We start from the raw sequence: 25,130 nt of genomic DNA, 5'->3' as shown, positions 1-25,130 counted from the left end.
TAGGCGGTAAGGGCAATTAAAAAAAATATGTACGTTAAATGAAAAAAGAGACTGGAATAAGACCCACAGTTTGTCTATATGCACTCGTATTAATTTTTACCAAATTTGCGTACTATTTTTTGTAGATTTTATTTTTTATAAAAAAACGGACTGTTGGATTTTTATATAAAAATTACTGAATATCGAAAACAATATTTTCTGTGAAATAAAATAAGTTTGAACCCAATGCTTTTAATTTTTGAAAAGCTTTTTGAGTCGAAAGTAAATTTTTACCAAGTTTTAGTATTGTTTATATTTTTAGAGTTTTATTTTTTGTAAAACATCTTTCAATTCGATTTTTTTCAAAATTTTGTCGAATGTTGAAAACATTATTTCTAATGAGATAAAATTAGTTTGAGCCAATATTTCAAATTTTTAAAAAGATATTTGAGTCGAAAATCATTTTTTACCAACTTTTGTTAATTTTTTAACTGTCAATGCGATTTTTTTCAAAATTTAACTGAATGTTGACAACAATAGTTTTTGGAAGATAAAAGTAAATTAAAGCCAATATCTCAAAGTTCTGAAAAGATATTTGAGTCGAAAATCAATTTTTACCAACTTTTATTATTCTTTTTGTAGGTTTTTATTTTTTGTAAAAAAACTGTCAATACGATTATTCTCAGAATTTTTCAGAATGTTGAAAACAATATTTCTTATAAGATAAAATACTCGTATGTTTGAAGCCTAAATTTCAAGTTTTTGAAAAGATATTTGAATCGATACTCAATTTCTAGATTTTTTTTTAGATTTCTATTTTCTATAAATTCGATTTTTCCTAATATTAAATCAGATGTCAAAAACATTATTCTTCGTTGCACAAAATTGTTTTGAACATATTTTAGTTGTAAAATTTTGGAGGTGACAAATTTGTTTTCAGTTTTTTTTATTAATAAAAAAACCGTTAAATGGATTTTTTTAAAAAAATATAATTCTTTGATATCACGTTACAATATATTATATAAAATTTAGTTCAAGTCTCTAGCGTTTTTGGTCCGTAAGATATTTAGGGTTAACCAAAATGTTCACCTTTTTTTCAAACTGCTATGGTAAAAAAAACCACCCACGCAATTGTCTAGAGAGCCCTTTCTGCATCTTTCTGCCTTATTATCTGTATAACAAAATTTATTTGAAATCGATATCTCTTCTGGTTCTTGAGCTATGGACGACGAAAAAACGTCGAGAACTTACGTACACACGCACAGACATCTTTCTAAAAATCTTTTATTTCGACTCTAGAAACCTTGAAACGTCGAGAAATGTCAAAATTTTAAATTTGGCAAATCGGACACATTACAATAACTTCCTATGGGAATTTAATAACTAAATAATATTGGTAATACTTACAACTAAGTTGTATGCATTTTGTAAAGCCGACATTATTGTCTATTAGTTTGTTTTCAAATTAATTAAAAAATAAGTATAGTTTTTGAAAAAAATTGTTTTAAACTCAAAGTTTAGACAAACAAAAATAAAAAAAGGTTTAAAGTTGGAATAATTTTTCAAATTTGTAAGATTACCAATCTACTATTTTTTTAGAGTTCATTGCTCCTATTTGTTTTTAATCTAAAACTAAATTTAGGGGCCTTTGTCACCTGAATTATCCTACAGTCACTTTATAAATCATTATCACTTTTGAAATTTTAAACATAAGAAATTCACAGCCATTTCTATTCCTATGCACTACATTTTCCAAACCATGAAAGTCAATAGCAAGTACGAACTGTATTAGTTCGAAAAGGTATTTATTTTTTGAAACCTTATTAGTAAAAGAAATTTCTACTTCCAATTAGAAATTGCCTTAACTTAAAATAACAGGTGCTTCTCTTATAGTGTATTGAACATTATTCAGGTTCCATTCCAGGTACTTATCATAATTTCACCAAAAACCACTACCAACCGTCAAATATAAAAAAAAAACAAAATAAGTGTCAGCACTTATTCAAATTTTTCAAGAAAAACATTTCCCAACGCGACGAATCCACCATTTAACCTACCTTCCAACTCAAAATAATTTTCCAATGACACCTGTCAACATTTATACCCACCTTCATTCGAGTGAAACATCCACAACAGAGTGTAAAATTTCCCAACCAAACCAATTACACTCAACAACTTTCCAACAGAGAACCAATTTACCGTGAAAAATCCAAGAGAAAGAGAGATAAAACAGCACGAGAGTAGAGTATGTGTCATCCATCCACTCCACCTCTGCTCTATTATAACCGAAAACCACCTTCACCAGCTCTGCCCATAGCCAGCTTCAGCTTTCCCGTAGTGAATTTCGATTCAACGAACAACGACTTCGCGACAGGGTAACCACCAACACACCATACAGTAGGCAGCAAGATAAAAACCAAAATGGTCGATGGCTGTACGTGATCGTCCGAGTTTTTCTTCCTGCGTGTCAAAAAAATAAAGTAAAAAGTTCATTTTCCTCCTTAAATTCTTTTAAATTAATAAAACCTAATTGATAATTGAGTTACAGTTGCATTAAATCGAAAATAAAATCAGAATTTTATCCCAAAAAACGAGCGTGAAAAAAAAACATAATCTCCACAAAAAGTTTATTCGTTTTTCTGTGCTTCGCTTCTTCCACGCCACACACACTCGTCTCAAATCGATTTATCACAAAAAAGCGAAAAGAGTGATTTTATCCGACCGACTTATATACGTTATAATATACCTGCTTCACAGCATTTTCATTTGTTCGTGTTTTAATCAAATCTTGTGCAAATTTCAATTTGTGTGTTTAATGTGAAATTAATTTCAAAATTTACAGTTGTACAGTGTGTTGGAAGTTTGACAATAATTTTTCATTTGCATTTCACTCAAAGTGCCGTTTGAAATGTCAGATTGTGATTTTCATTCGCGATGATTTTTGTGTGTTGTGGTTTTCATGAGCTTCGATTTTTGGAGATTTAAATTTTGTTGACGAGAATTTTGTGTGAAAATTACGCAACGGTGCTCGTTCAGAAAAGTCGTTTGACAGTTAAATGGCTATCGCTTAAAAGTATCAACATTTTTGTCGTGGTTCTCATTCAACCGCTCCTTTCTTTTCGTTGTCCTTTGTCTGTCAAAATCGTGAAATCGTTAAATGCGTTCGCGAAACTATTGCAAGTAAATTTGACAGTTCGATGACGTTGTGAAAGTTTATTAACAAATAGTTGTACTACGTCAATGTTATAAAAATGCGAAAAACAAAAAATGGAAGTGCCCGATCCCTTTTCTTTATTGTTTTCCCATGCGGCGGCGGCCACCCCTTAATTTAATTTTTCTTGTCAACCTTTCCACCCCTCCCTAGTCCACGAAGTTGGTGAAATTTTCTTTTTTTTATGTTTAATTCTTCCCTTTTATATTATAGAGTGCGTTCGACGCTCTTTTCTCTCTCTTGTTTCTTTTATTTTTTCCGTTCAAGCCCTCCTGACTGTAACCCACCCTATAGCCTAGCCACCCTCTCCCTTTGGTTTTTCCTATAGGTATTATTCGAATGGGAAATGGGAAAGCGGATGAAAATAGACAGGAAAACCAACCAAGTGTCTTTCTCTTCATGTTGTCCTTCATTCATAATAATAATGAAATCTACTTGCAATTTCTTCGTCCTCGCGTTCGCGTTCGTGTTTTTTTTTTTATTGTTGAGTACCTATCTATTTATTTTTGTATAAATATTAATATTTTCCGCTGCTTCCTTTTTGCAGATTGAAATTTATTGAATTTGTGTATTTCTGTGTGATTAAATGGAATAAGAAAATCAATAGATAAAGTCGAATCGAAGAAGAAAATTTAAAAGAAAAGTGCTTTGCACGAAAAGCAACAAAATTGTAATTAAAACGGTTTATCGTTGGCAATCCCCTGTTGTGTTAATTGCAACGTCATAACGTATAACGGAAGTCAACAACTACCTACCGTCCCCCCACCAAAACGGAAAATCCTTTGTGTATTATCGTTAATTGTTTTTTGTGTGTTTAAATAAAATAAAATTAAAACAAAATATAAAATAAAGGGACAGAAGAGAAGAGTGAAAAATAAAAACAATAATAACAACAACAACAACAAAAATAAAAACTTAACCCTTGTAGTCCTTCCGCTCAATTTGTTCAGCTGAGTTATTTCTATCTCTGTCGTCTATTGAGCCCCATCTTCCTTACTCTTTCTCTCACTTCATCATCTCTCTGTCTCTAAATTTAAAATTCTATACTTGTCAATATTACATAATAAAAATATACCTTACTCAAAAAAGAAAATAATAATAATAATAAATAAATAATTGTTTATTGAATCGTGTGTGATTGAGACAAAAGTGCAAAGTAATTTTGTGGTAAAAATGGCGGACCTTACGCGTCCGCCGTTTAGTGAAATTAAGCGGCCGGATGAAATTGTCAGGATGACAACGGCGGATAATTTGAAGTTTGCCGTCCTAATCGGATTGATTGAAGTTGGACAAGTCACCAATCGTGAAGTGGTTAATACTGTTTTACATTTGGTAAGTTTTATTTATTTGTTTTTGTTTTTTCCTTCCCTTATGTCTATTTTTTTTACGTTTGAATATGTAACTGTTTAGGTATGTACTCGTTTAAGTATGTTATGTCCCTATCCCAAGTTATATTTTTAAGGGTTTGATTATATAACATTTTTATTATGAAAACATCCTAGAGTTTCAAAAGTTTGAACATTTTTTTGATTGTCTGACCAGTTCTTTAAGTAGTTATGAGTTATGACACACCCTTTGATTGGACTTGTTTTTGATTATAGCTTATAGGTGTTTGGAAAACATGAACTCATTTGAAAATTTATTTTATAAAAGTTTAATTGGTTTCTCAAACTGATTGCACCTCAAACTTTCGGTCTCATTAAAGTTATTTGTGTGAAAATTGGATTAAATAAAAAAAAAACATTTTGGGAATAGAAAAATATTAAGGTAATTTGCCAGGAACTTAGGAACTTTGTCAACTTAGTTGTTGTTGAGTAATTTTGTGTTTTCGTGTTTTCGTGTTTACAAAACTCGGTTGGTGTTGATTATGCTGCAATAAAGTGAAATTATTTTTAGAATTAAAAAAAAATATTTTCGTGGATATTGTGCATCGTCAAAAATCTAGTGTCATTGCCCTGAAAATTGTTGGTAAAAGAAAAACAAATAAATTCAATATAAAAAGATTAATTTGAAATTTTTTTTTTCTTATCTTAAAGGCATTCATTTTAAAATCTAAGTTCTAGTTCTTTCTGAGTGGCTTGTACAAAACTCGCCTGTCAATTCTTATATTTCGACATTAGACTTATTAAGAAAATTCTACCAAGAAAAACTAAGTTCAAACATTTTATTTAACTCCAAGCTGAGTTTTAGGTTTTTGGAAAAGTAGCTATTAGTACTTCAATTCCTTGGCTGCATTAGAAGTTTAACAAGAAACGTTTTTTAAAAATGTTACAACAAACTTTAAACATTCTAAAATTTCCATTGAATGGACCAACGAATTCAATTTTTCGTTTAATTAAAAAAAAAGAAAACTGGAATCAGTTTTGAAATTTTCGATTTTTTCAATTATTTATAATAAATAAAAAGTAAGACATTAACTCTCGAAAACATTTTGACCGATTTGGACGTTTTAAATTTTCTATAGGAAATTATTGAATATGCAATTTCGAAAAGAGCACATCTCTGAAGATTTAAAATGTTTAGGAATTGAAAAAAAAACTGGTTATTTTCCAAACTAGTGCATAACACTCACAGATATATTTTATACTATTATAACAACTGCATCAATTTTTTTAAATTTGTTAAAAAAAAGTCAAAAGTGCCCAATTGCAATTTTATCTCATGATCGTATGCATACAAAAGATTAGAGGGTCTATTCCGCCTAGTGTTTGAATAGAAAGAAATGTCAAAAATTGTTCTAACGATTTATTTTAACAATATAAAAAACATAAATCCATAAATTCACTTTCTTTAAAAAAAATAACAGATTATAAAACGTTAGGAATTATTCATAGGAACATTTAAAAATATCTTATTTAATATAGAGATTGCCGAAATCAACGTCAAATAAATAGTTTTGACGACAACGAGAAGTTGAGGCTGGATTTGTGGGTTGTGGCAGTTTGAATTTGATTTCACTCCTTTAAGTCAAAGAAATATCTTCAACGGCTGATTTAGTAAAAAGCCAACCTACCAATGATGGTTTCTTAGATAGTTAACAGTGTAAGTAGAGTCACTGTGGACTTCTGCCATTTCCCCCGCATAGTAAAATGGCTTCTTAGAATTTTCACCGAATTTCACAAGAACATAATGTCTGACTTCCAATTTGTCATTATCTGTAAGCTTATAGTCAGAAAGCTCTGTTCTTTCCATTTCGAAATTATCTTCGTCAGAAATGAAACCGTTAGATTTATAAGATTCGGCATAGGAAATGCTTTTATCGCTCTCATCCGACAAGTCTAATTCAAGTTGTCGGGGTTTTTTAATGATTTTTTTTGTCGGCTTTGTCTCACCTTTGTCTAAAAGTTTAAGCGTCCGTTTAGTGGTGTTTGCATTTTTCTTTTCTTCATTTTCTTGTACTCTTCGGTTTTCGATGGAGCTGGTAAGAATTCGTGAACATCTACTCCTAGCAGTTCGATTTGGTGAGCTAAATTTTTCTTGCAGCTTTGTAAGGAAAAGTGAAACCTTCATCAGGGCTTCTTTCGTTACCCAAATCTGACCAATCTTCTAAGGGATCCTGTTTTTTCATACGCATGAACAATGTGGTTCTATTTATCCCATATTTTTCAGCAGCTGATGTTTGCGTTTCAAGTTTTTTCCCTATGTCTGCAATAGCCCTCGTCACCTTTTCTTCGTCGATTACAATCCTATTTGTCTCTCTCTTGTAGTTTCTCACCATTTCTTCAAAATAAACATGAAAAAAAAAACACAAATATTAGCATAACAAATCATGTTGGGGCACATTTATTAAATGTCAAATGTACCCCTTTGCAAAAGTCAAAAGTGCCCTAAAGGTATTTCATTACATTTGTAATGTTTTTTTTTTTATAATAATGTTTTGATTTAACAAAACTGGATTTAAAATATTAATAATTTACCAACAATGCTATCATAATATTATTTCGCAATAACAAAAACTTTTTTATTTTGTTCATAAATCTCTTACAAACCTGTAGTCAAAAATGTTATCAAAAATCCCGAAATCATAAAAACACGTGTTACTCGAAGACGAGTTGAAGCAAAACTGCGGAAGTTCTTAACGTTTCTTTATATTAATTGAAGCTTCGTTCACCATCCCAACTTTTCTTCTTAAAGGATGTGTTGACAACGAAAATCACAAAGTCAAATGTGCCCCGGCGTCAAATGTGCCCGAGTTCTAACAAAATATCCGACATGTGCCCTATTCGAAATTGCATATTCTATTGTAATCGGTCCGATTTGTCGAATTGAAAATTTTGACATTTCTCGATGCTTCAAGGTCCCTAAGGTCTAAATAAAAGATTTTTAGAGAGATATTTGTGCGTGTATGTGTACGTAAGTTCGGGGAACTTGTTTATTCGTCGATACACATCTCAAGAACCCAAAGAGATATCGACTTCAAACAAATTTTGTTATACAGATGGTAACATAGAAAAATGAAGAAAGGACTCTCTATACTAAATATATTGGTTTCAAACTAATTTTATCTTTTAAAGAATATTGTCTTTGATATAGAAAATATACAAAAAATAGTACGCAAAATTGGTAAAAATTAATATTCGATTCACGATATCTCGAGAATAAATGAAAGTATTGATTTCAAAATAGTTTGAATGCTGTGTACGATTTTCTTAGAAAAATCCAATATTTATATGTTTACATAAAACATAAAAACTTTAAAAAAATGCTACTAAAATTGGTTAAAATTAGTTTTCGACTAAAAATCTCGTTAACAAAAATTAATTTTAAAATCAAACTATTTCATCATATGCGAAATATTGTCTATAATGTTTAATTAACACAAAAAACCGATAAGAAATGGTTTTCGATTCAAGTATTAAGAGAACAAAGAAAGATATTAACTTATCTCACACAAAATTGTAAGGTATAAAACACATATACAGTACTGTGAAAAACTTTTGCAACTATCAACGCCAATCAAAAAATCGAACATTCGTGTACATTCAATTTGTTTCAATCAAATTATTTTTAATGCTCTAGACTTTTTTTATGTGTCACCTTATTGTTCATAATCTTAAAACATTGATCCACAGGCAATTGCCACAAATACAATGCTTTTTCAAAAACAATAATGATTTCAGCTGTGCAAAACATTTGCAACTTATGGCCAATTCTCTTTTCGTCTCATTTTGATAATCTGATTGTCTGATGTCGGTGCTCATTGGTTTTGAATTCCTGAATATTGCAATAGCTGGGGAAGACAGAGTGTGGCAAGGCATTCCACATTCGCATAGTACAGCTAAAGAACGAATCTCTGTACTTGACAGTACGACCGAAGTTGGGCTCGAGGGTATATTGATGAACATTCCTAGAAGCGCGAGTATTACGTTTAAGGGGAGGAAATCAACTGGCTATTTTAGCATAAACCATTAAAATAACGATAAAAGAGGTTGAGGCAAGAAACATTTCGACGATGTCCAAGTGACTTAAATGGATCTTATGATGGTAATATCACCAATCTACATACTTTACGTTCAATACTATCTAAGAGGCTTAAGTAAGTTGCAGGAGCTCCATATTATATTCCACGCGGTTTCTTATTCCCCATTGTACAATGCTGTTTAGGTCGGAATTTAATGGGCTTATCATATTTTGTCGTTGCAGTTCCACATCCAAAAAAGAGGGGTGTGAATCTGAAAACGATGAAAAGAGTACTACATATAGTCAGCGAAACAATGTATTGGATTAGAAGTTGCAGACAAGAGATCATTAATAAAAATGAGAAAGAGTGTTGGAGATAAAACAGAACCCTGGGGCACACCAGCACTCATTTTGAGAATTGACTTGAATCCATCCAATACAACTTATATTGAACGATTCGAAAGGTAATTGCTAATCCAATGAAGCAGAGATTTACGAAAACCGAAAGCACGCATTTTCGATAAGAGAGCCTGATGACAAACCCTATCAAATGCTTTTGAAATATCAAGTGCAATAATCTTACTTTCTCCAAAACGATGTTAAGATTTGTTCCATTGTTCGGTGAAATGAACCATGAGATCACCAGTGGACCTATTGCTACGAAAGCCATACTGTCGGTCATTAAGAAGCTTCCGTTCTTCAAGATATTTCTTGAGCTGATAATTAATCAGCCTTTCCATGACCTTGGAAAGAAAGGACGTAAGTGCAATTGGTCGGTAATTAGACGGTGAAGAAGATTCGCCTTTTTTGAGAATAGGCGGTTTTCCATCCGCTCGGAATGAGACCTGAGGAGTAGGACAGATAAAAAAGCTTACGCAGTAGTTTTGCCAGCGTTGAAGAACACCTCTTCAGAACAATAGCGGGGATACCATCCGGACCAGCAGATTTAGGTATGTTAAGATCTTTTAGGACTCTCGCTACAGTACGTACAGGCGGAATCATAACACTCACTGGCAGCGTTGAATTGGCGGCGAACTGCCTAGCAAAGAGATTTGCTTTCTCGAAAGAGCATACAAATGGAGTGTCATGCACAACGAGCGTAGGAGTCGAGGAAGAAGAAAAATTATTTATATTTTTTACAAATGACCAAAAATCTGAACTGCCTTTGGGACATTGCATTTTTTTTGCCGTAATTTTTGGTCATGTAAAAATTTGGTTCGTCGAATATGGGCGTTGCAGGCCTTCCTGGCTTGCTTGAACTTATTTTGGTTTTCCTCACTTGGATTGGCTTTAAAACAACGGAAACTTACCTTCTTGACCCTAATAACCCTTTTACAGCTCGCATCGAACCATGCATTTTCCTTACGTCTGACGCTTTTAACCCTATTCGGGATAAAAGTTCTCATTCCCTGGAAAATCAAACTTGTGATCATAACGTTAACGTCACTATCGAGGAAGTATAATGACCAGTTAAAGTTCTTAATCTAATTATTGAGACCGTCCCAGATGACTTTCTCGTATTGCCAAACGGTTCCCTTAGGAGCTCTTTCTTTAACTGGAGAGTTTTTACACGAGAAATTTGCTTATATGACGCAATGTCAGATGTGCCTTGAGGAGATAGAACACTTAAAGTATACTTACCAGGGTCAGAGGCAAGGAACAAGCCAAGAGTGGTTTCTGCTTGATCTACAACGTCCGATATTCGAGTGGGCTCGTTGACCAGCTGAGTTAGGTGGTGTAACTCAGCGAAGATCTCAGCAGACACTCCTGCTGCTGTTTTCTGGCCCGAATGATGTAGCTATGAAAAATTATGTACATTGAAATCGCCCGAAACAACGATTTCAGTGCGAGGATAGGAAGGAACAATTCTTTGGATGGAATCAGACAAAGCATCAAATTCACGAGAAGTTGACACTTTGTATAGATTGGGACTTCAATAAAGGAAGCAATAGTGAATGATTCGCTCTAAGCCCACGAATATTACAATAATCTACCCTGAAATTTCCAGCCATTGCAAATAAAAGAATAACAAAAACCAAAACAGGCAAAGACTATAAGACAAATATTACTGAGTCGTTCCAACACGACAATGGTCCCAAACACAAGTCTAAGTTGACCACACATTGGATTGCAGAAAAAAAATGATGTTTTACCATGGCCAGCCCAATCCCCAGACCTAGACCCAACAGAGAACCTGTGGGAAATTGTGAAGAGAAGAATTTGAAACAACATTTTTAAGCACAAAAGTTACAGTGGAATGACATTCCCAAAACGCTTATTAATAATCTTATATAGCTTCGATGCCCAGAAAAAATACAGCCGTTATAAAAAATAAAGGGTACGTAATTCAATATTAACATTTACCATTTACCAACTATGAAAGTATTTAGTTATTTATTTTTTGTTTAAGTGAAGAGTCTTAATTTTTTTTCCAACTAACGTAATATCAATAGAGTTTAGAAAACTAAAGAAATGATTTAGCTTTTTGATTTTCTAAACATTTTTTTTTAAGAAAAATGTTGGAGCTTCTAGTTGCAATTTTTTTGCGCAGTACTGTAAAAAAATATATGACTTTTCAAAATGGAAGAATTTAATATTTAAAAATAATTTCTGGACTTCGCTATCCTGTCAGTCTCTTTTAAGAGCTTAACCATTCTTATTTCTAAATGCTGTGTTAAATGTTGACTTCTAAATGGTCAATTACTGCAAATTTATTCATTTCTTGAGATTATTCGGACATCAAAAGTTCAACTTAACAAAGTACTTTTGTATATACAAAAAATTTTAAACATTCTTAATAATTAAAAATGACAGAAAGTTTGACAATTATCTACTCTCGAAACTCTCTACCTTTTACAAAAACACCCTTTATGATGGAGTGCAATTTTTCTGGAGTCGTTTAAAGATTGTCAGTTGTCATAAACTGTTAGAAATATGTGTACAGCAAAAGCTACATTTAGTCGTTTCTGTCTTTTTCTCACTTAAACATTTTAACTTCATTGTCCAGAAAAATGTAATTACGGGTTAGGAACGAAAATAAAATTTTGAAACCTCTTCTACCTATTTGCTTATTTATTAAAACTCCATATAAACTGGAAGTATTTGTTTATCTGAGCACCTTTTTTGTATATGTGAGCACCAGCAAATACTATGAGTTAGGAAACTGGGTATTGTGGAATAATTTTGCCAGGAAAGTTTAAATAGGTAGGTACTTAACCCCTTCTATTTGTCAATATGTACAAAAATCTTGCATTCGAAGTCAATTAAAAACTTTAAGCATATGAATGTACAAAAAAGTCGAAATAGGTCAATCTTATAATTCTGTTTTTTTTTTTGTCCCTCTCAAAATCAGATACATAATTTCTATGTAAACGTAGGCAGGTGATACGGATACCAACCCACAGGTAGTATACGAAAAGTCGTCAACCTAATTAACTAACTACTTATACTTTAATGTTCATGTCAGTCGTCAAAAAATTAGTCTGGTTCATCATAATCAGCTGAATAAAGTCGTCAAAATAACCCGAAGAAAATCTAAGGCTATCTATCTTTTTTTTTATAACTCATACATTCATATATGTATATGATGTATCTATACCTAGGTACCTCCAAAGGTATAGATAGGTATGTTCGTATACCGAACTCAATCTCATAAAATGTTTATTTTTGTTTGGTTGGATTTTGCCGGCGACGACAACGACGACGACGACGAAGACAACTACCACAACGATAACCACGACGGCGGCGGCGTAGACTATGGGCGAGATCACTGACACATTTCATAGCTACAACGATTACCTACACTTTGTATATAATGCGATTGCGAAACGTGGACGGAAAAGATTGGATAAAAAAAGAAAAACTTAATCAGTTGAAAAAGGTAAATGAATAAAAATATATCGTTCAGGTGCAAACTTGTGTATGTAGGTACCTATACTACATACTTATAAGTCTCCAATCAACTTGTATAAATACCAACTATACTTATACAATAATTTATTTTATCAGATTGTATATGGTATGGCATGACCGGCAAAACTTATACACAACCAAGTAATATACTTAAGTGTATAATAATTATATATGTATACATATACTCCATACTTCAGTATTTGTTTAACAAAGTTTCAGCGATAAACGATAAATAATAATAAAAAAGAAAAAAAAAGACACCTAACCACTTTTGGTTTGCACAGTGATGCCAATTTGATAAATAACAAAATTAAAAATAGGCTAAAATGTGACTGACAATAAAAATAAATGTCTTTTTTCAAAAAATTTACCAATTAAAATTTTAAGTCAATATCTTTCCTTGTTCTCATAATACTTGAGTCAAAAACTGTTAAAAACAGCATTTTTATAAAATAAAATTAGTTTGAAGGCAATTCTGGCCCAACTTTCCATTACCGCAGCACGAATTTCGTCTCTCGTTCTTTTTAACTTCCCATAGGAAGTTATTGTAATGGGTCCGATTTGTCAAATTGAAAATTTTGACATTTCTCGACGTTTCAAGGTCCCTAGAGTCGAAATAAAAGATTTTTAGAAAGATGTCTGTGAGTGCGTGTGTACGTACGTTCGTACGTCGTCGTCCATAGCTCAAGAACCAGAAGAGATATCGACTTCAAATAAATTTTTTTATACAGATAATAAGGCAGAAAGATGCAGAAAGGGCTCTCAAGAAAATTGCGTGGGTGGTTTTTTTACCATAGCAGTTTGAAAAAAAGGTGAAAATTTTGGTTAACACTAAATATCTTACGAACCAAAAACGCTAGAGACTTGAATTAAATTTTATATAATATATTGTAACGTGATACCAAACAAATATATTTTTTGAAAAATATTAATATAACGGTTTTTTTTATAAATCAATAAAACTGAAAAAATAAATTTGTCACCTCCAAAATTTTACGACTGAAATATGATTTCATCTTCAAAAAAATTTTGTGCAACGAATAATAATGTTTTTGATATCTGATAAAATTTTGAGAAAAATCGAATTGACAGTTTTTTTTATAAAAAATAAAAATCTAAAAAAAACATTACTCAAAGTTGGTAAAAATTGAATATCGATTCAAATATCTTTTCAAAAACTTAAAATTTAGGATTCAAACTTATTTTATCTTATGAGGAATATTGTTTTCAACATTTTGAAAAATTTTGAGAAAAATCGAATTGACAGTTTTTTTACAAAAACTAAAAAACTAAAAAAAGAATGTATAAAAGTTGGTAAAAATTGATTTTCGACTCAAATATCCTTTGAAAACTTTGAGATATTGGCTTTGATTTACTATAATCTTTCAAAAAATATTGTTGTCAACATTCAGTTAAAGTTTGAAAATAATTGAATTCACAGTTTCTTAACAAAAAATAAAAACCTAAAAAAAAATTTATAAAAGTTGGTAAAAATTGAAAAATTTTCAAAAACTTTGAGATAATAGCTTCTAATTAATTTTTGCTTATAAGAAATATTGTTTTGAACATTAGGAAAAATTTTGAGAAATATCGAATTTACAGTTTTTTTACAAAAAATAAAAACATTAAAAAAAATGTATAAAAGTTGGTAAAAATTGATTTTCGACTCAAATATTTTCCAAAAATTGTAGATATTGGCTTTTAACAACTTTTATCTTTCAACAAATATTGTTGTCAACATTCAATAAAATTTTGAAAAAAATCGAATTGACAATTTTTACCAACTTTTAGTAGTAGTTGCTTAGTATTTTACTTTTTGTAAAAATATTGATTTCGAGTTTTCGGGAAATTTTAATACATGTATGGGATATGGCGTAAGACGGTACTTTCTAGAAACGTCAAAATTTTTAATTTGACAAATCGGACCAACTACAATAACTTTATATGGGAAAAATTGAAAAGACTAAGCTGCGACCCACACTGATAATTAGGATTTTTCTTTATTTTATATTAATACTGTAAGTTTTAAAATTCTAAAAATGTAGTACAAAAAGGTAGTACAAAACGATCCTTAACTTTTTTTCATTCAATATTGTAGCTCAAATAATTATTTTCTCCTTTATTTTATAGCGTGATTTTTTTTTTCAAGCTGTAGGGAAGTTTAAAAAACACACAAACAATTCAGAAAATTCATGAAATCTTTATTGAACATTTCCAACATTTCGGCCGGTATCTCACGAATAAATGGTTCAATGTTGTCTTCCAATGCGTAAATTGAAGCGGGCTTGTATACAGACACTGTCTATACAGAGACATGAGCTTTACCATAACCCCACTAAAAATAGTCCAAAGGCGTTAAATCGCATGATCTAGGCGGCCAATTGACCGGTCCCTAACGTAAAATAAAATGTTCACCGAAATTGCCTCTCAATAAGTCCATTGGTGCGCATGCTATGTGTCATTAGGCATCGTCTTGTTGAAACCACATGTCATGCAAGTCAAGCTCTTGCATTTTGGGCAAAAAAAGTTGGATATCATCTCACGGTAGTGCTAACCATTCACAGTTACGTTACGATTCGCATCATCTTTGAAGAAGTACGGTCCAATGATGCCACCAGCCCATAAACCGCACCAAACTTTGACTTTTTCTGGATGCATTGGTATCTCTTGCAATGCATCCTTACCCGTGGCATGATTGTTAGTGCGTTGGACTGTCATGCAAGGGGTCTTGATTTAATCCCTGCTGGGCGGGTACTGCCTCTTGCAAGGAATTGACAAATCCTTCAAGAGTAATTATTGTCATGAAAAAGTTCCTCCTCAAATTAGCTGTTCGGATTCGGCCTAAAATTGTAGGTCAATTCCATTCCTGACAACAGTACTAGCACACAGGAATGGATGCGAGTTGTAAGTCACTAGGCCCTGGTTCACAACGGACTGTTGCGCCACCCAATTTATTTACGTACCAATTGAGTTAAAAATGAGGTTCGTCGCTGAATACAACTTTTCGGTAAAAAAGTGGATCTTTGGCTAACTTTCCAAGAGAGCTTATTCACCAAAAGTTTTACGTTGCCGTAGCTCGTTCGGCTTCAATTCTTGCATCAGCTGTATTTTGAAAGGCATCACACCTAAATCTTTCCACCTAATTTTCCAAGTTGTTGAGCTACAGAAGCCCAATTGCTGCGAACGGCGACGAATAGATAATTGATGGCCATCATTAACACTGGTCGATACAGATGCGATATTTTATTCAGTTAGCACTCTTCGTAAGCTTGTTGGTGGTTTTACGTCCAACAATGAAAATTTGGTGCGAAACTTAGTCGCTATAGCCCGAATATCCCCTTCAGTGGGTCGATTAAACTGACCATAAAATGGAAGAAGCGCGCTATGAACTTTCTTAACAGAGCACGCATTTTGATAATAAAATTCAATAATTTGCAAGCATTGTTCGTATGTAAGACGATTCATGGTTAAATTATATAAACTGAAGATGTTTGACAGTAAAACAAAACACAAAACGTGGGTCAGCTGTTTTAAACCAATGTTGCAAAAAAAATAATAGCTAAAACCTAAAATGCTAATGAATTTTTTTCTAAATTCATGCTTATGGGGTATGACGTCATAATATGTAAAAAAATTAAATTTCAAAAAATTGTTTTTCAAAGTATTTTCTGCACATTTTTATTATTATTACATTAGAATCAAGCTTTTTTTGTGTAACACAAACAAATCAATACTTTTTAGTTGTTCTCACTCCAACGCTGAACTCCAATTTTAGCTACATATATGTGATCAAATTCAGAAAAACCCGTTTTAACATTATTTTTCCATTTGTTTTCAATTATAGGCAACGGCCTAGTCACTGATAAAGCTTCAGTTCCCATCGATCACCGAAATCAAGCATCAGTGAGCGTGGTTAGTAGAAAGATGGGGAACCGTCTCGAAACCTACCGCGTGCTGTTGTCATGTGTTTTTTCTTTCTGTTGTTCTTTCTCTTCTGTCCTTCTGTCTTGTATTAATGTCTTACGTTGTTATCACCTTACATAGTCTAGTTGCTCAAGGTGCTGTGTTCTCAACTCTGCACATTAATGTGCTGAGTAGTGTGAAATGTAATGTTTTCATTAAATTGATGTTAAAACCTAAAGACTACATATTTTTAATAAAAACTTAAATAGCTTCTTGGCGATCTTTCTGTGGCACGATAGAAGAAACTTCTGAAGACTCTAGGTTACGGAAAATTCTTTCAACTAGTCCAGCTATGCCAAGCTGCTTGAAAAATTCAAAGCTCCTGGACAAATTCAAGTAATGAATCACTGAACTTACTATTGGACACTCACTTTTCTGGTAGTTCTCTTACCGAAACTTTCAACAATTATATACGTTCAAGTTCAAATACAACATATCCACAAGGTGTGATCACAAGGGATAAGCTACAATGGGCTCTCAGCAGCTTCAAACCATTTAAATCTGAAGGACCAAATGCAATAATATTAGCCGAGTTACAAAAGACTTCTGACATAATTGCACCAATCCTTGAGGGAATTTTTACCAGTTAAAGTTGTTTAGGTAAATGCTCCCTAGTCAATCCAAAAGATCTACGACCTATAAGTCTATCATCATTCTTTCTTAAGACCTTGGAAAGATTGATTGATATCCATTTAAGGGCAAGTATCGATACAAGACTTCTGCCTACTGCAAAGGTAAATCGGTGGAAACAGCGTTACACACTTCAGTACGTACCGTCGAATATTCTCTCCATCATAAAGAGTTCACTATGGTTGCTTTCCTTGACATCGAAGGTGCCTTTATCAACGTGGACACATCTGCAATCACAACTGCACTAACATCTCTAAATATAGAGAGTTCGCTTCGGGAGTTAATTCATTTAATGCTTACTAGCAGAATAATTAACTCAAAACTGGACAACTCTTCTAGTAGACGATTCGTTAGTAGAGGGAAACCGCAAGGTGGTGTTCTATCCCCTCTCCTCTGGAACCTAGTGGTGAATGAAATCCTTACTATTCTGGATGCGGAGGGTTTTAGAGTCCGCATAGGCTGACGACGTTGCAATAGCATTTTCTCAGTAGTATGGTGGACTGCTTTAGAGAAAGGTATAAACAGGGATAAGCTAAATAAAGTCCAACTTTCAGCTTGCCTATGTATAAGCAGGTCGCTTCGCACGACCCCTTCTGCGGCACTGGACACCTTGGTCTACCTTACACCCCTTGACATATTTAGCAAACAAATAGCTGCAAGCTTTGCTATTCACCTCAAAGCTTCGTCACAGTGGACTAACAACAACATTGGACACTCCGTAATTCTATGGTATTTAGAATAAATTCCAAAGTCTATAGAGCGCTTTAGGTCCAGTGAAGGCCTTATGAGTTTTGTGGCTGCGCATGTTGGTAAATTGTGCCACCTAGAATTTGCTATCCCAAAAGCTCTTTCTTTTAGCATGAGTTTACATGTAGCTATACCAGTAAACCTTTCTCCTCCCTTTCAGGTGAAATAGGTATGACGATTCCATTTTTAGCGAGTTCATCGCCTCTACAATTTCCTGTGATGTCTCTGTGGCCCGGCACCCAACAGAGGTGAATGTTAAATTGCTGCGCCATCTCCATAAGAGACGATCGACAATCGAGGACCGTTTGAGATTTGGTTGAGACACCGTCAAGAGATTTAATAGCAGCCTGACTGTTAGAGAAGATACGGATATCGGAAGTTGATATCACGTTTTCTCTTAGCTTGGAAGACCCTATAATGATTAGGGAGGCGGAATGAGATGCTTAGATTAAGCTTTTCTGAGTACACACCTCTACCAACTCCCTTATTTGTCTTGGATCCATCTGGGTTCAAATAGGCTTGAAAAAAGTAAAATTTAATTGCATAAGAAATCGAGAAATCGAATCGAGAAATATCAAAACATTTTCAATTTGACAAATCAAACGGATTATAAGAACTTCCTATGATAAGTTAAAATCTGCCTTAACAAAAATGAGTATATGATGTAAACCAAGTTTGAATTCGAGTTTATTTTAAACAGAATTTGTAAATATTGTTAAATTTTGACTTCTGAAAAAATTGTACATAGAAAAAAACTATACTTTTAAAGTCCTTTAAGATATAAAGTTAACATCATTAAATCACTAAAAAAACCCTAAAAAGAATTATATACTGTACATTTAACCTTTAATATACTACCCTTTGTATTTGTATAGTTTTTTAAAACGTAGATATCTACATAACTTGCCACTTGACCTTAACCAGAGGCCTTAAGTCACATACATTTTTTTTTTTAACTTTTTAAACAAATACAAGGTAAGTTCATATCATATAGTATGTAAACCTATCCTAGATATGTACCTATCTACCTTCTAAGAGAAATGTTAAAGACACGAAGGTTGAATGGATTGTGTCTCCATCTCCATTACAAGACATGACTTTGATTAAAGTGCAGCAACGTTAAGGTATAGGTACTCATAGGCACAAGGAGTCAAGGCATGTAGGTACTTAACTTCTATAAAAATAGGTTCTATATGCAAATTAAAAAAACACACACACATATGTACGTAGGTAGACTCTTGAACTTGAAGAAGACTCCCCTTCTTTATTTGAACAACGACATCAAGCAAAACAATATAAAATGAAGAACAAAAAAAAAATAGCATGCGATGATATAATCTCCCAAGCGATAATTAAATATATGCATGAAGGTATAGAGGTAGAAGAGGCAGCTTGTTCTTATAAAATTGTATCACAAAAACCAACTAAGCCACTTGTCAGTCAAAAAAACAACAACTACTACAAAACATATCTATAGTTAGGTAGGTTCATCATAAAGAAGTGAGAACAAAAAATTGCACATCTCAAAACACAAAAAATAAAAATAGAATGTGCGTTTCCACAATGCATGCTCCAGTGATTTTTATCTCCATCTGTTGGTGGGTTCCTGATGTATTTTTTCCATCATCACTACGACAACAACGGTTTGGATAAGATGCAATTGTGGTTGTTGTCGTTGGGTGGGGGGTTGCAGTTGGAGTTGAGTGTCGCGGTGAGTTTGGGGCACAAAAAGATTTTGCGGCAAAAGTGTGGATAACAATTCCAGCGCCATGCCGTGTTTTCTGTACATCTTATCCCCTGGGATCTTGCCGTCTCACAGTGGGGCAGGGTTTTGTATAAATTGGAACGAATTATTTCTTAAATTCAAGCCAGTCACAGTTTTAATGTGTGTCACTTTTCATTTAGCTATTCAAAAGTTCATCAGTGTACCCTTTACGTCAATTGACAAGTATAGAGATTCGTTCTTTAGCCGTACTACACGAATGTGGAATGCCTTCTCTCACTCTGTATCTCCCTGCAGTAATCATGAATTCACTTCACAGTTTTTTCACCTCCATTGTATTTAGATAGGCTATCATTTCTGCCTCAGTTAAGAAGTTGCAACCGAAGAAGGATCGCCTAGTTTCCATTAAAACCGGACATTTCCCTATTAAATGAAAAACATCTTCTCTTTTCCTGAGGTTACACAAACTACATGAGATTGTGTTGCATATAATTCAGTTGAAGAAGTTCAGCACGCAGTCTCAACATCGTTGAAATTTCTTCCACACAATTCTTATCTCTAAAGTGGTTTTTTGGGCCTAGATTATGACAAAGTTGAGTGTAGAATAGTCTATGATTAGAGCTGACTGCATCTTCAATGTACTTCTCCCTAAGCTTCTCGTCAACGAAGGCAATAAGTTCGTACAGTTTACCCCTCCATTCATTGAGATTTCCAACATGCAGGTTCAGAGCTCCTGCAATTCCTCATACCAACTGAGACTTCGGTTGATTACGTGCAAAGCTGCTTTCTTTGGAAGTCTATCATTGTTCATATGTAGAACTTTTATAACATAGTCTACCTGACTTTTGAGCGTCTGAATAAAGAGTGGTGAGAGACCGGTTTCTAATGCAACTACGTAGTTTGGTGTGTTGGACGGCAGGTGAAAAATTTCAGCAACTTTTCTACCCATAAAATAGTACTGATTCCGACACTTCTTCAAATACACGAAACTTAATGATATGCACAATACTTTTGGTGGCAAAACACTTTTTCCGTGTAGCTCCAATCGCACTCTTGGCCTTAGAGAGTTTTTCATTAAGATGTTTCTCCATACTTAAGTTTTTTGAAAAACATACTCCTAGCTATTTAAACTCATTTACGACCTCAATAGGTATTGACTTAAAGAACCATCTTTCATTCTGACTATTTCTTTCACTTCCATTTCTGAAGACCAGTATTTTCGATTTGTTAAGGTTCACTTGGAGTTTCCACGTGGTAAAGTACCTTATAGTTGGTTGATCATCAACTGAAGCGTTTGTGGTGCTGCTGATAGAAGTACTATGTCGTCAGCGTAGAAAAGAGCCTTTATAGTGGTCCCCGCAAACTCAACTCCTCCAGAAATATACTCCGTTAAATCTTCTATAAAAAGTGCGAATAGAAGAGGGCTCAGCGTACAGCCCTGTCGAACACCTGTTTCCGTTTGAAACCATTCCGAAAATTCCTCTCCATTCCAAACAGCTGCCTTTGTTTCGTTATACAGATTTTGTAAGACTTTTCCAAACTTTGAAGACATCCACAGTGCATAGAGTTTGTAGATTAGCGCTCGCCTATCCACATCGTCAAAAGCTGCTTTAAAATCAACGAAAAAGCTGTACAGTTTTTTCCCGTTTTGATGAAAAGTTTCGGCGATAGAGTAACCTAAAACCAGCTTGAAATTCTTTTAACAACCCGTTTTCGTTTATCCACTAATTGAGTCGTTGATGCAAAATTGACGAAAATATTCTATATGATGCATTAAGAAAGCTTATCCCACGGTAGTTCTCTGGATTTTGTGTACTTCCTTTTTTGTGCATCGGAAAAATTAAGGCCTCTTTACACTCTTGCGGTATAATACCATGTTCCAGAATTTGGTTGAATGAAATATGTTCAGTATTTTTTTGTGGACTTTATTTTTCTTCTACTTTACTATTGTACCTTTCCAATGTTCGTCATTGATGTCCTGTTGTTTGTTTTTATATATCATTTCCATGGTCTGTCTGGATTTTTTTTGTATTAATGATGGTGGCTTCTTTAATTGTATGCTTCGAAGAAAAATTAATTCAAAATGCTGAATGTTTTTTTTTATTATTTCTTTCTCTAATTGATGAAAAAACTGCACCAAAAGACTGGTCTCACGTTTCCCACGTAGTTGGCAGAATAAAGTTTTGAGCCTCAAGAATTATTAAAAATGCTTTATTTTGGTAAAGTTTTTTTGAAGTAAAATATGTACGTACATAGAAAACCATCTAAATATAAAAGTAGAGTCCTGGGTATGTGTAACTTTAATTCAGCCATTATCTAAGCTTTCATAAGCTTTTGCAACTTATGATACAATTTCACAAGGTTTTGCAATTATTGGTTTAACATAATTTGATAAGCCACATTTTTAATATCTCAAGATAATGCAATTTTAAGTAAGTTGATTTTTTATAAAAACATGTTAAGCCACAAAACTATAATATTGCACAAACTTCAGCAATTTCTTATCATCTGATGAAATCTTCCGAACAATCGTCGCTATCGAAAGCTTCACAAAAAAATTTGATTAATTAGGTTTTTATTTTTTGTAAGAAAACTATCCAATTGATTTTTTTTTTTTAATTTTACTCCTCACGAAACAAACTTCTGCATCTAGCTCGGTCCCTAGCTAGATGTCTGCAGTTTCGCGTTCTAAGTTGGGTGAGGTCACTTTCCACTTCTACGGGACCGTAGAACACGAAGAACTTTTCTATCGAAGCGACCCAAGGTGCTTTCATCCGCTTTTGTCATAGGCCATGCTTCTGCACCGTATAGCAGGACGGGGATGAGAAGGGTCTTATATAACAACACTTTGGTCCCTCGAGACAGGACTTTACCACTCAATTGCTTTCTTAGTCCAAAGAAACAGGGGTTAGCAAGAGTTATTCTGCGTTTGATCTCAGCGCTGGTGTTGTTTTCTGCGTTTACAGCGGAGCCTAGGTAGACGAAGTCCTTGACTACCTCAAAGTTACGTCTGTCGATTGTGACGTTTTGACCAAAACGTCGGTGTTGTATGTCCTTTCTAGACGACAGCATGTACTTTGTTTTGCCCTCATTAACCATTAAACCCATTTTTGCCGCATCTGCCTCAATACTCACAAAAGCTCCATTGACATCGGGCTGAGTTCTTCCGATTATGTCAATTTCATCAGCATATATTGCTAGAAATAAATCAGAATTTTGAAAGATAGTTCCTCTAGTATTCACGTGTGAGCTCTGCACTATTCTTTCAAGCAAGATGTTAAAAGAAATCACATGACAGCGCATCGCCTTGTCTAAAACCTTTGTTGACATCGAAAGGTTCTGTTAAGTTGTTTCCAACCTTTATTGAGCAGCGTGAATTGTCCATGGTCATCCTGCACAAACGGACGAGCTTGGCAGGGATGCCAAAACTAGACATGGCTCTATACAGCTCGTCCCTGTAGATGCTGTCATATGCGGCCTTGAAATCGATGAAAAGATGGTGGGTGTCGATTTGGTGCTCTTGAGTTTTTTCCAGGATCTGCCGTAATGTGAATATTTGATCAACTGTGGACTTTCCTGGTCTAAAACCACACTGATAAGGACCTATCAGGTTGTTGACGATGGGCTTTAGACGTTCACATATTATGGCAGAGAAGATTTTATAGGCGATGTTAAGTAGACTAATTCCTCTATAGTTGGTGCAGTTTAGAGGGTCTCTTTTTTTCAGGATCGGGCAAACAATACTTAGGTTCCAATTATCGGGCATGCTTTCTTCCGACCATATCTTACAGATAAGTTGGTGCATGCTCCTAACCAGCTTATCCCCAGCTGCTTTAAAGAGCTTGGCATTCAAGCCTTCCGCTCCAGCGGCTTTATTAGATTTCAGCTTAGATATGGTAATCTTTACTTCGTCTTAGTCGGGAGGACGAGATTGTTGGCTTTCGTCGTCTATGTTGAATAGATCAACATATCTTATAAGCGAAAATTAGATGGGAGCCATAATCTCAAGTTTTTGAAAATATATTAAAAAACACAGACATCTCTCTAAAAATCTTTTCTTTGGACTCTAGCGACCTTGAAACGTCGAGAAATGTCAAAATTTTCAATTTGACAAATCGGACCCATTAAAATAATTTCCTATGGGAATTTAAAAAGGTTGGGATACGAACCACACTGACGACTTTCAATTGGAATCCGATATTGATAGCAACAATTTGTGTAAGATTACAAAAATTTTGAAGTCAATATCTTTACTTGCTTTCAAGATACTTGAGTCAAAAACCATTTACTATCAGTTTTAAGTTGTTTTTGTTGGTTGTTGAATTTAATAAAAAAGTTGTCAGTTACATTTTTCTTAAAAGTTAACTTATAGTTACAAGCAATATTTTCTTTATACTCGTAATAATACAAGTTTGATTTAAGCTTTTGTTGTTCTTTGCGAAATATTTGAGTTTTAACCAATTTTTAGTGGCATTTTTGAAAGTTATCATTACTTAAACAAATATGGTTTTATATAAGGATTCTATCTTATATGTCAACAAAAATAAGCTAGTTTTTTCCAGTGTACTGTTTTTTGTGTAGTAATTTATGCAGATTTTAATTTTGTTTACAAAAAAATGCCCATTGAGTTTTTTTTTAATTTTGAAGACAATATCTTAAATTGTTTCCAACACATTCGAGTGGAAAATTAATTCTTACAAACTTTTAGTAGTATTTTTTTTATATTCCTTTAAAAAAAAACTATCACTTCGATTTTTCAAAAAAAAAATACAATTTTTTGATGGTAATATATTTTTTTTTCTCGAAAAGGTACAACATTTTTGTCAGTGTTTTTTATATAGAGATGTGTTCAAAAAGTACCCGGAATTTTCGTTTTTTCAAACAAATATTTATTATTTCGTTTACCTACATCAATGTGGTCGCCTTCAAAGTAGCCCCCCAAATATAATACACTTATGCCAGCGTTTTTTCCAATCTTCAAACCACTCTTGATAATCAATTTTTGATATGTCCTTGAGCATTCTCAGCGGTTTTTCAGCTTTATTTCTTCAATCGAGGAAAAACGCCGTCCTTTCATGGGTCTCTTCAACAGGAAAAACGTCACACGGAGCCATATTTTTTGAATATGGAGACTGGGGCTTGACTACTGACTACGGTATTGTTTTTGGCCAAAAAATTACGAACAAGCAACAGCGAGTGAGTGCGTTATCGTGGTGCAAAGCCATGAAGTGTTTTTCCATAAATATGAGCGTTTTTTCAGATTGCTTCACGCAAACGTTGCATAACTGCAAGGTAATACTTCTTATTAACCGTACTACCTTGTGGTCAGAACTCTTGATCCACTATGCCAATATAATGGAAGAAAACAGTAAGCAAAACCTTCACATTTGATCGAACGAAACGTGCTTTTTTCGCTCTTGGTGACTTTGCATGCTTGTGCTTTCGTTTCGACATCATAACCGTACACCCATGTTTCATCACCAGTTATGTTTCATAACAGGTTATGACCCTTTCAAGCAAACTTGGATCGTCTTTGACGTCATTTACGCGATGTTGATGCGATTG

The 25,130-nt window shown here is 33.6% G+C and overlaps 1 protein-coding gene across 2 annotated transcripts in view; it reads left to right on the top strand.

Annotated features, from left to right (window-relative positions):
* Positions 1–2,313: 2,313 nt before the first annotated feature.
* The window catches only part of LOC129944161 (neurobeachin), a 684,301-nt gene continuing 661,484 nt past the window's right edge, over positions 2,314–25,130 (top strand). The window contains exons 1-2 of one of the 2 annotated variants that reach the window (XM_056053379.1): positions 2,314–2,459; positions 3,738–4,522. In XM_056053379.1, coding sequence (XP_055909354.1) covers positions 4,364–4,522 — 159 coding nt within the window. In that variant the 5' untranslated portion in view covers positions 2,314–2,459; positions 3,738–4,363. The other variant, XM_056053380.1, reaches the window with a different exon arrangement.

Source organism: Eupeodes corollae, chromosome 2 (genome assembly GCF_945859685.1).
Source record: "Eupeodes corollae chromosome 2, idEupCoro1.1, whole genome shotgun sequence".
Classification (NCBI taxonomy): Eukaryota; Metazoa; Arthropoda; class Insecta; order Diptera; family Syrphidae; genus Eupeodes; species Eupeodes corollae.
The sequence above is the reverse complement of the archived record's forward strand: the minus strand, read 5'-3'. Positions and strand labels throughout refer to the sequence as shown.